At 35.1% G+C, this 13,256-nt stretch overlaps 1 protein-coding gene across 1 annotated transcript in view; it reads left to right on the forward strand.

Moving 5' to 3' along the window:
* Positions 1-13,256, forward strand: part of Scr (Sex combs reduced) — a 45,922-nt gene that overhangs the window by 11,167 nt on the left and 21,499 nt on the right. The window contains exon 2 of the mRNA XM_014238343.3: positions 584-1,598. Within this exon, the coding sequence (XP_014093818.2) occupies positions 662-1,598 (937 nt within the window). The 5' untranslated portion in view covers positions 584-661. The remainder of the gene's footprint in view (positions 1-583; positions 1,599-13,256) is intronic.

The raw sequence follows: 13,256 nt of genomic DNA on the forward strand, positions 1-13,256 counted from the left end.
GTCCTCACGATAATTTGGTTGCTTTTTAAGTGAAAAATAAGTATTTTAACGGTTGGGTTTTCTTTCTTCATTTCACCTTTTATTGGTACGAGTTGGAGTTGGTGCCTCGTTATATTTCCTTTTCACCGAAACAAGTTGTGAGCACGAGCATAAAGTGTTAAAATTTTATTTTTATATACATACATTCTTCCTTGTTCTCAACAAATTCCCTTGAAAAAGCATACTTTCTTGTTTAAACCTACTTTCCTTATTTTCTTTTTATCTTGTACCAATAGCCATTGTGTTCGTTACTTATTATCACTATCAGTCAACGTGTATGGTACTGCGGCTTAAAGTTTTCAATAAGCTTTCAACCTTAATTTAAACGTTTTACCAACTCTGGTATTTGCATTTGAATCGAAATTTTTACATATCTTAAATACTGTATTCAGAGGCACTAACCCCTTGCAATGCCTTTTGAACAATACTCTAACTAATAAAGAAATATTATATTAACAAATTAAAGATAAAGTTTTCAAACTAAAACTTTTTGTTCGAAAACTGAGCAAGACTTAAAATGTTTTTCTACTTTTATTATTTACAGAGATAGAAAACGCTAAAAATACAAATTGTCATATCCGAAGATTTTGTGATTATCTCCCCTCCTAAATAAACTGGCAACATGGATCCCGACTGTTTTGCAATGTCTTCGTATCAGTTCGTCAATTCTCTCGCTTCTTGCTATCCCCAACAAATGAATCCTCAGCAAAATCATACGGGCAACCCCACCGGCGGAACAAGTGTCACAAACAGTAATGGGGGACCTGTTGCAAGCGGCAGTGGCAGTGGTTCGGGGGGACAGAGCAATTCTGGCGCTGGTACACCTGGCGGCAATGATTACTTTCCAAGTGCTGCTGCCTATTCACCAAATTTATACCCAAATACACCGCAGGCCCATTATGCCAACCAGGCATCATACAGTTTAGGTGGGACAAGTGGGGGTGGCCAACAAAATCCCGACATGGTGGACTACACTCAATTGCAGCCGCAACGGCTGCTTCTTCAACAACAGCAACAACATGTACATGTGACGGCGCAACATGCCGCCCAACAGCAGCAATCACATCCGCAACAACAACAACACACCCAACAACAACCAGCGCAACAACAAACCAATCATAATTGCAAATACGCCAATGATCCCTCAACGCCCACCGGCAATAATAACAATACTAATACCAGCAACAACAACACAAACACTCAATCTTTAGCCAGTCCACAAGATCTGTCGACGCGAGAGATTTCACCGAAACTATCACCTACGTCGGTGGTGGAGAGTGTGGCAAGATCGCTAAATAAAAGTGTTTTAAGCGGGAATCTGGCAGTGGCAGCAGCAGCGGCCAACATAACAAACACTCATGGCGGAGTCGGTGGCGGCGGTGGGACTGGCGTGAATGTCAACGTCAACGTAAATGTGCCAATGCACAGTCCTGGAGGTGGGGACAGCGACTCGGAAAGCGATAGCGGCAACGAGGCTGGAAGTAGTCAAAATAGTGGCAACTGCAAGAAAAACCCACCTCAGATCTATCCGTGGATGAAAAGGGTACATTTAGGACAAAGTAAGTTTACGAAAACTTTAATATTATTTCATTACAAATTTTTTCGTTTGAATTAACCTCTCCTTCTTAAAAATAGCTCATAGAATAATAAATAAATAACCAGAACTATTTGTGGTTTGTTTATATCAAAAAGTTCATATAGACAAATTATATTGTTGAAATTTGGTATATGAGCTCACATCAGCTTGTCTGCGTTGCTCAGATCCAATAAATCATGCAAACATTGGTTTAACGGAAATAATTTTTGTAATTTGATTTTAAGTACTTCAATAACAAAACTGTGTAGTACTTCAACCTCAATGCCTCGAACCCTCAACTTTCAACGCAGCGTTATGTCAAAACAAATAAACAATCTTTTCATGGCACTTTCACTTTCTTGTGCTCCTATTTCCACCGCCCACCACTCTGCAAAGAAGTGTCAGCAGACCCGCTGCGGGAAAGCTTCCTTAGCGAACACATATACCATTGACTGATATGTACATTACTTATTAACAGCATATTATACGCCAGTACACGCTTTCCGCGCTTACTCCTTTACACGCACGCTGCGTCCATTATCATGGATATGGAAGATTTAATATCTAGTGGTACATACCTATGTACATAAATAAAAATTTTAGTTTTCAAAAGAATTTGTATGTTCCTAGTGAAAACAAGAACAAACATTAACTTCGGTTGCACCGAAGCTATAATATCCGTCACAAATTCGAAAGTTTCCTTACTAGAACTTGATTCCGATCGTTCAGTTTGTATGGCAGATATATGCGGATCACTATACGATCTGAACAATTTCTTTGGAGATTGCACCATTGTCTTAATGAAAAAGTTTTCAATGCAAGCACTTGACCTAACTAACTCACTGTATAATGTAAATAAGTAATGCAAATTTTAAATCTTCAAAACACTTCATAATTTATTTTATTAATGATGGACAATGTAAGATCATATTATTTATTATGAGTTTGAAATGTAATTTTGCAACTTCATAAAATAAATTTTGCGAAACTTTTTGAGCTTTTGAATAAACCTCTCCATCTGAAAGTCTTTTAACGGTGACATATTATGGGGATTCAAAAAGTTTTCATGTTGTTTTGATATTTATACCCTGAGAATATAAATTTACCAGGAAGTTTTTAGCACCCAAAAAGAAACCTCGGAGATCCGATAAAATATATGTATAAATGATAAGCATGACGAACTGAGTCAATTTAGTCATGCCCGTCTGTGCGACAGTCTGTCTGTATATAAGCCTACTAGTCCCTCAATTTTTCAGATATTAATCAGTAATTTTGCACACTTTACCTTCTCGCCAAGAAACTACTCATTTGTCAGAACCGCCGATATCGGAGCACTATTGCATATAGCTACATATAGAAAACTGAACGATCAAAATTAAGTTCTTGTATGGAAAAGGTTTTTATTTGTGAAGGGTATTATTGCTTCGGTGTAAACGAAGTTAACGTTTTTCTTATTTTTAAATATGGTTATCATGGTAGGCAGTCCACCTGAACACTTTTACAGACTCAAATAACTAAATAATTACATTTTTTAACTCAGTTAACAATTTTTCGTTCTACGGTAGTTTATTTATAATAATAATCTTGCGCTACATATATTTCATTAATCCGAACTGAATGAAATTAATTGCTATCCATTAACTTTAAATACGAACTAAAAACATATGAACATACATACACGTGTTTACTCTAATTGAAATACCAAATAGCACCTAAGTGTTGCATCAACAGATTTCAATTTTCCACAGCTAAGAATATTACAAATGGATTTCGTGCTCCACAATCAGATACCAACAAAGCAAGAAGTCAAGAAGCTGCAATAAAACACTAAACAAATGCGGTATAATGATTATAAAATAGCAAAATGGGCTGGAACATGCACACACTCACCTGAGTACAACGACATTCACGAAATTTTATTTTTACAAACCTAGAAATACATACACAAGTATATACCATATACATATGAATATTATACTCGCAAATATTTTTAATCCACTGTGCGTTCGAAGATAATAACTAAGTAATTATTAGAAAAATGTAATATTTGATGCAGTTTCTTGTAAACCGACGCATGCCTCTTCAAAATGGTCACCTAGCAGACGCCTGCAATATGTTTGCGACTAGCAGTGAATTAAGCATTTCTATATACTTGTGTGTTATTAGTATCTGATACAAGCGAAAATGCGCCATTGATTGCCGTTGGTTCGGAATCCGTTAAGAGTATTTGCCCACAATTCACTGCGGTTCACAAATGATGATAGAAAGTAATTAAATGCAAACGATGCATAAAATGTGTTCATGTAGGAGTGGATTTGTCTCGAAGCCAGTGACCATTGTTGCCATTTTAAACAAATACAGCAAATGCATAAGTATTTCATGCAATGCAAATACCCTAACGTTCTTCATGACGACAAGTAGAGCGGAGTGGGTTGGGGACGTGGCAAAGAATCAGGAACGTAGTTCGTTAGTGAAAATCTTAGTTGTAGTGAGAAAATATTATTCTACATATTTTGGACTATACAAATTTCCATATAGCTTCAAAGATTTTAACCCCCATGACCTAAACAAGCTCATCTGAAACCGCTATTGCAAATACTGATGTTAAAGCAAACTAAAAAGCAAAATAAAATAATTTGGAAGAAAATTTAACCTGATTTTGTTTAATATCAGAAGTTTGAATCGAAAATTTTAGCAGTTGCTGTTGCCATATAACTTTGACAGGCATTGATAAATAAGGGGCATTTCTCTCGTTTTTATTAGTGCGACAGATAATAGGCTCATTGGCAGAGCGATTGAAAGATCTCGCGCGCCACATATTGTTTGCTTTTTGCAAAGTTTCGATACAGAGAAACGATCAGCCGACGAGTAAAACAACGTCAACAAACCGTTATGTATATGCGTTGTTGACAGCAGAAACAACAACGCAACCAACAATACCGATATTAACACAACACGACATGTGCACTGCCGCCAAAACGATTGTCTCATCGCCGCTAGCATATAATGGTTGTTGTTGTACGTAGAAAATTATTTTTTGATTTTTCTCTGCTATTGAAGAACATTTTCTACAGCTGCTTAAAAATTGTATTGTACTTTGTTACAAAATCGGTGGTAAGAAGCAAACATATTGTTGGACACCACAAGTGCTCGACGTTTCGAAGTACTCAATGTAAGGTGAATACCTTTCTGGGCTGTTGGGAAGATACGCAAAGGAGATACTTCGTCAATTTTACAAAAGAGAATATTGAGTCGTACTAGTATATGTACATATGTACATACTTATGTTTATGTATACATATGTACATATATTTTACTCAACTCTGTTTGTGTATGATCTCTAATTTTTATACCCTGAACAGGGTATATTAAGTTTGCCATGATGTTTGTAACACCCAGAAGGAAACGGTGGAGACCCTATAAATATATATATATATAGATACATATGTACATATATAAATGATAAGCGTGACGAGCTGAGTTGATTTGTTGTAGTCCCTCAGTTTTTCAGATATCGCTCTAAAATTTTGGACACATCCGTTTCTGTTTAAGAAGCTGCTCATTTGTCGGAACCGCCGATATCGGACCACTATAGCATATAGCTGCCATACAAACTGAACGATCGGAATCAAGTTCTTGCAAGGAATCTTTTATATATGTGAAGGGTATTATAGTTTAGGTGCAACCGAAATAAACGTTTTTTCTTGTTCTATGGTACATGAAATAAGTACATTTTATAAAGCATTCTCCTTATTACTAGAAAAAGTCAAGTTTGAATCTGACATGAGTAATTTAGACTAGTGATCACCATCAATTAATTATTATTGACTAATATGTTTGCATACATACTCGTACATATGTATATACTGTGCTATAAGTTGTACTATTTTGCATGTTTTGCACACTAATATTTACTAAGAATTTTTAAATACAGGAAAAGTTATGCTTCACAAAAACTTAACTTAAAATTCAGTACAAAAACATAAAATGTATTAAGTTTTCGTTTTTACTCAGTGTGACACTTGCGGATCTGTTAAAATCAGTTCCCAAGTGACCATTTTTCAAGTACCAATTGCAATTACGCACATTTGGGACTACGAACCTGACTACTGTTTAACGCCAGTTAACAATGATTCATTGATTGGTATATATTGCGGACTGATTACTTAGTCGTGTGCAATCCTACCTGTATACTCACTGAATATAATTTGTCATCAAATTTGTATCAAATACTCGTAAGCAAAATGCATAACTTCATTAGATTTTTTCAACTTTGTTCGCTTTTATAAATCATTTTGTATTCAAATAAAAAACTGTCACCAAGTACTGCTATTATGTACTTGTATATATGTATGTATATGCAAACACATAACAATGGCAACTCCAACCAATTAATTATTTTCCCTTATAAACAAATTCAACATGACATCCACTCCATTGAGATCTACCGTGTTGCATTAAAGTAAATGAAAATCTATGTAGTCAATCTCAGCTTTGTTGTCCGCAACTTACCAGTTACGCAGCTCCAGTGCTCCACAGTTAAAGCCAGTTTCTCAAATGTTCTTCCTGAACACAATGACATCAAACTTATACATAAATATATTCGCAAACTTTGGTGTGTATTGGGCCCAAGTCCAAGTTTGGAAGTTAACAAGAATGGGTTGTTTTTAATTAATAAAGCTTTATAGAAAGAATATGCAAAAGAGAGAAAGATGGAGGATCATGAATTCCAAACCTGCACCAGTGAAGGTATTTGTAGTTGAGTATATTAATTTTTGCTGTATTGTATAAATGCAGTTTTAATACCCAAAGTTGCAGAGATTTTCAAGATTTGATGTTACATTTCTGCTGTTCCAGCAACGATGCGCATACCCATTTAACTTCACAAAATTATATTTCGATCATTCCTTAAGTTTATTTTAAACCCAGTCAATCCCAAAATAATGTTAGTTTTTTACGCTGCACATATGATATATACATTGTAGGAGATACTAAGGATTTCAAAAAGAAAAGTATATTTGTTTTAATATAATATAATAATTTAAACAATGCAAGTGATAATCCTAATAAATACCCCCATTTTTTCCCATTTAACTTTGATATTTAGTCTATCAGCAAGCAAGAGCCTTGTATTTATGACAATCAACACTGTGAGGAAAATAATGCTCTCACGGCGCTATTGTTTCTCCATAACCCCTTCCCAAATATAGGGAAAATGATGTATAACCTCATGAGATGAGCACGCGAACGCGTTGGGTTACTTATGAACATTCTGTAAGTAAAATAATACCAATAGTTATGATTAAATGTAGCAATTTGGAAAGTCGTGTTCGAAGTTAATGAAAATGTAATTGGGTATCTGTAGCAGCAGTCTGCTAGCCGCCCATCAGAAAAGCAGCGGACCAACGATGTAACCGGCTGCAACCAACCAGTCCGTCGGACAATAAACTTCCATCGACACACCAACACATTTATCTTCGCTTCCACCAAATGCTTTCTATTAAAGTTAATGCCAAAACTTGTTGTGTAGCAGCTTCAGTAAATATAAGGTCTTTAGAAAATGGTGAACATAAGCAGCAGTAAAGCGTTTAAGTAGAGAGAACATGAAGAAGTGATCATGTTCAATACATAGTATGTATATGCACACACCTAAGTTATGATATGATCTAGAATGGTTCTGACGAACTTGTAATGCTTTTAGGATACGGCCAACCACTATTAGTTTGAGTGTGAGTAAGAGTCTGAGTCGGTACGTGGTTTCTTATTTAATGTTAAAGTAATATACTATGAGTCCAATACTGGACTGTGCATTTTACACAAAGTTTAATCATTTAACTCGTTTAAAATCTATTACTTACTTGCACGTATAACTATAAAATTACTAGGACAGGCGTTACAACTAGATGCGAGTAGAATCATAACTATGCTCTGATTTTACTCTGTTCATAGTAGCACTAGCATTTTAAAACACTTTTCCGGTTAATCCACCTATTGCATAATATACTACTATGTACTTAAAGTGCAATTTTCGTTTAAAATGTAATTGAACTTTAAAGCAAACAAGTAAATACACGACAAGTGCATGCGGTATGGAAGATTAAATACTCTCGCAAGTCATAAGAATTTAAGGAGCGTTCTAATCTTTTGAAAGTCTGCTATAATGTATTGTCAAAAATTTGGAATCGACAATCTATACTTAATATTAGGCGAAGTTACGAAGAAAATATTTTAAAACCAATAGAAGAGATTGACCAATATATGTATAAAGTCAACTGATCGTACATACGATGAACATCCAGTAACTCCGTTCTCAATATTGAACCTTTATAACATATCATATTTCCATGAAAAGTAATTATTCTTTTAGTGGATATGCTTATTGTGTATTCATTGTAACATGAATTATTCCACCGGATACTGTCTCGTGATTCTAAACTCTTTTTATGGTGTTATAAACAAGCGAGAGGTGAAAAAATTTCAGACCCGTGTACATCATGAAGTTTGGGAATTTTTCTAAACAAAGTAATAATGAATCAGCAAGTGGGCAAAGGCTGTTTATGCATTCATACAATGCTCTTGCAAGTGATGTACGTATAAATATTAGAAATCAAATTCAAAAATCCGCTCAACTGAAATCGGCTGACAGGAAATGGCACCATTGCATCGGTCGATGACGCGCAATCGCTGAAAGATGTGTTTTAGCCTACTAAACTTTCATAATTACCACATCTCAGAAATGTTTGAATGCATTTGAAAACATTTGAGTACATGCCTATAAACACATATGAATGCACTTTATTCGAAATATATTTAAACAAGGCAACAAAGATATGAAATAAAATTTCACTTTCACGCTCGAAAACAAAAGAGCGCTTTTCACTTATTAGTCTATCCATTGAAAGGAAAATTTATAAATATGTATACAATTATATATTTATGAATCTGCCAGTCAACATTTGGTGCTAATGTACTAGTAAAGAGATTAAAGTGCAAACTAAACAGTGTAATGGGAACAAGTTCGAGCAATAAATTTAACTAAATAAAAATTTATCAAATCAAAATGACAACTGCCATCATGCCACATGATTTAGGCCCACCGAATTGAACACAAAAATGCTTCAAAGCCATGTTTTGAATTTTAATCGCACTCTATATTGACCTCATGTCGGCAAACGCGCCCACGAATTCCGACCAATGTCAAATTGCGAAGACTATGCCAGAAATACCCAGCAGCCGACAGCGGGTAGCCAAAACGTGAGTTCATAAAATGCAACTTAACGGAGTACCGTCAAGGTGAAACAGAACCATCACAAATTGGTTGCAAATTCAGCAAGAAATGTTGAATTATTAATAAACATAAGGGAGCATCGGCTGGTCACGTGCTTCTTAGCCAGTTTATAAAGACACGTACATATGTATGTATTTTTTTTTTTTTGTGAGCACACCTATATTCTTCTTTACACATATAATATAAAAAAGCCTATTCGTATTTGAGGGTTTTGTGAGCGTAATATTTATAAAGCCAGTTTCATACTCATTTTATTTATTTGGTATACAAGTATTATGCAATAGATACACTAGCACAGATATATAAATTAGGCAACGAACAATTAAGAACTTTTGAGCGACAGATTTAATGTTAAATAAATTACACCAGTTAGATTTATTTTTGTGCGGCTTCGCCTAAACTTCTAAACTTTTATACAATTTTTCTTAATGTTAACAAAAAACACAAACAGTATTACATTGTCTGCCTTTTGGTGAGCTTTTTTATGTTTATTATATGAAAGAGGCTTAATATCCTAATAATTGAATAATATTTAACGTTTTGGGCCCTCACAACTTTAACCTTTGTTACTTATTAAATATGCATTGGCATGGAGTATAACTTGAGATATCTTAATGAAACTTGCTACATATGTTCCTTGGCACTTAAGAGAGGTTGGTATTGCAGATGGGCGTAATTGGACCTCTGCCACGCCAACAAAACGCCATTAAAAGAAACTAAGCACTAAATTAAGATAGCAAGCTGTAATTTGATACAGAAATCGCGGTAATAAGGGACACCTATTTGCTGAATTTTTTTAAAAGTGGGCACAGTTCCGCCCCTTAAAAGGCTTAATGTGCATATCTTTCAAATCGCAGAAACTAACTCAGCCAAATTTGGTGGGAGGAAGTTTAAGCACTTTTTCATCCGCTCTGAAAATGGTTAAAATCAGATGATAATCACGCCCACTCCCCATATAACGGTTATGTTGAAAACTATTAAAAGTGCGATAACTCACTAAATAAATGCACCATAAACATTAAATTTTACAAACAAGATGGTAGGGAAAAGCTTTATAGGAGGAGGTGTAAAAATGTTTAAATGGGCATGGCATCACCAACCTCTAGGTAAAATTCTATAGCTCAGGAACTATCGAACAAATTTCAACCACATTTGGCATGTGAGGTTACCCAGCCATCCTTATCACACACTGTGAAAATGCGCGAAATCGTACAACGATTATAAAACTATGCAGCTAAAAGCATGAACTATCCATTCTGCAAAACAATTACCCTAAAACTATGCAGCTAAAATCATCAACTATCCATGCTGTCGTTTGAATAACAAAATTACTAAAAACGCATCCGTAAAGAAAGTGAAAACCACGTGTGGTTAAATAATAAGTATGGTATAAAATACTAAAAAAACATGCTTTTAAAGCTTGTATTATTGTGATTCCCGCATATACAGACAGACGGGCATGGCTAAATCGACGCAGCTCATCATGCTGATCATTTATATGTGTATATACTTTATAGGGTCTTCCATGCTTCCTTCTGGGTGTTACAAACTTCGTGGCAAACTTTATATACCCTGTTGAGGGTATAAAAACAATAGGATATAATATACAAGGTCTACAAGTGCTTATATTTGATTTATGAATGCAGTTAAATCTTGAAATTCACACCTCAACATATTATGGTAAGGGCGGTTGGTTACTGCTTTAAACTGTTCAAATAATTTTTGAAGTGAGCAGAAGGTAAAGCGGTGAGCTTTTCGTCCACCAGCAATGATAAATACGTATTTAATTGCATTTCACTTTCAGCAGGGCTGAAATGTTGGAAACGACTTTGTAAGTAGTTCCGTATTAAGTACTGGCTAATTAGCACAAACACAAATTATTGAAGATCCAAAATTTAAAGCAGCGACATAATTCAATAGTTGAAAATTCGATTAACAGCAATAACAAGGATCAAAAATTGTGTTGAAAATATAACAAATTAATTATCTGCATAATTAATGAGCTTTTCATTTTTAATGGTTCTTCTGTGAAAACGGCCCAGAAATAGAAGCAAGAGGAATCTAAATCACAGTAACAGTGTCCAAAGGGCATAGAGCTGCAAACGAAATAAATAGCAACAACTAATAAAAAATAATTAATTTTAATTCATTTGTGTATCGGAACAGCGGCAAGCATAAGGCGAAAGATGTGTGGCTGAGGCCGTCAATTTTTGTAAGCCCGCTGAATTGACCATATATGTAGGTATGTTGTTTTTATCAGCACAGTTGTATCTGCATACGATTTTAATGTGAATACATATTTTTTCACATAATTTATGTGCGCATTTACGCCAAAGATAATTACCGTCTATATTTCGTTGAAGGAGACCGTCAAAGTCGGTCCAAGCCTTTGCAAAAACCTGTACCACAACTCCAATGCAAGGAAAGAAGAGAGCTATTATATAGTCAGATATGCATGCACATACATATGTACATGGTTATATACATATAAGTATATAACATAATTACCCAGCGTAGGCACATATACAAGGAACATGCATTTATGTATTTAAGAGTAAATGCCTCAGAGTTTATAAAAAGTGTAGTTATGGCTGACATGCCGTGCAAAGCGCTGCATAAAAGAGTTTAAATCTAAATGACCAACCCACATAATTATGGGGCTTCAAAATAGGGAGCTCACTTGTCAGCTATTCAGGCTGAACTTCATTTTATTAACGCATTATTTATTTATACATAGGTGTTTATTCCTGAATTGTGTAAAAGCAGAGGGGCCAGCAAGTTAGAACCTGTACCAACTTTCTTCTTCTTATCACTACGTTAACCCTTATAATACGCATTAAAAACATAGAAACACATGCACTCGACGGACAAAGTTCTCAGCATAGGATAGTTTATAAAAATGTTAAACCTGTTATAAAGCAATATATTTTAGAATATCCCCTGAAAAGACGTGTATGCGCATTAAAATTTGTTTCAAATTTTTTTAATTAAAAAATTCGAGCGTAGTTTATGCTTAAAACATAAGAAAACTTGTATATTTTATAGCATTTAGAAAATATGAATCGGCTGACTAGTAGAGCTGAGTTTCATACTAGTTTTAATACAGTTGATATTGCAGCTGGGTACATTTACGCATACCTTGGCACCACACATTAAAATCATTTAGCATCATGTTTTCTTTGTTCACAATCCGCTGATTCTTGTATCGAGGAACCTGTTCGGCTACTTGCTCAAGTTGTTTAATTAAAATGCGCTACAAGAAGAGTTTGATGTTGGCTACTGAGCAAAAAACACAGTAAGAAATTTTAAGTCAAATACTGTAACAAAGTTTACTCAGCGCTGAATTAAAGTAGCTGAGAAATTTTAATGGAAGTCCTGTTCTCTCTTCTTCCCGGCGAGCACGATTGAATGAACACACCTTAGTACACCATACTCATTAAGCGCCACTCAGAAAAGGTGCTCATCGCAGCCATTTTTCTTGCAAAGCATTAAGTTTTTTAGCTTTCTTTGGAGCCACCGAAAATTACGCTTTTGTCCACTTCTTTCGCGTCTTAATGAAAGGCAGTGGACTATACCAGTATACACACACACAAAGCTACATGTATTGGTTACATCAATGTGCAGCCACTATATTCTGTTGATACCCCGACAGCGATTCTGCAATGTGGTGCACTGCTAGGCAATCAATCAAATTGGGAATATTGACCACAAAGAAATTTTCTGTACAAGAAAGTTGTGCACACTTCTTCTCGATGGAAGTGCACTTTTTATGCTTTCCTTGAAATTTGTAGTCAACGCATTCATTGATTTGCCATTAATAATATTCACAAAAATTATATTTTTGCTTATGGCGTTTGGTACGAGTATTTTTTGTTTTTTTTTTTTTTTTGCTTGGCGCGTGTCGTAATTGTGATAAATATCTTTTCGTCACCAGCACAGAAAATATGAAAAAGTACGATTGCCCCATTTGCAAAAAATAACTAACAATTGAAGTCTTCAGTGGCTTCAGCAGAGATTCTGTTTACAAAAGGTTCAATATCATTTGAAATAAATTTATTATTATTAGAAAAGAAATGGCACTTATATACAAGATGCGTTCCAAAGTAATCAGGACTTTAAAAAAAAGACAGAACAAATGGTTTTATCGGCAAAATCAATTCATTTTATTCAAAATAGTCTCTTTCTGCTTTAATACAGCTTTTTGCACGGTCCAAAAGCATGTCGAACGAGTGTTTTAGCTCGTTGCCCGGTATTGCCGCCAGTATGCCGGTGCAAGCCTTTTGAATGGCCTCCACGTCTGCATAACGCTTTTCTTTCATCGGCAAATGCATTTTTCCGAAAAGGTAGAAGCCG

This window comes from Bactrocera oleae, chromosome 2 (assembly GCF_042242935.1).
Source record: "Bactrocera oleae isolate idBacOlea1 chromosome 2, idBacOlea1, whole genome shotgun sequence".
In the NCBI taxonomy this organism is placed as follows: Eukaryota; Metazoa; Arthropoda; class Insecta; order Diptera; family Tephritidae; genus Bactrocera; species Bactrocera oleae.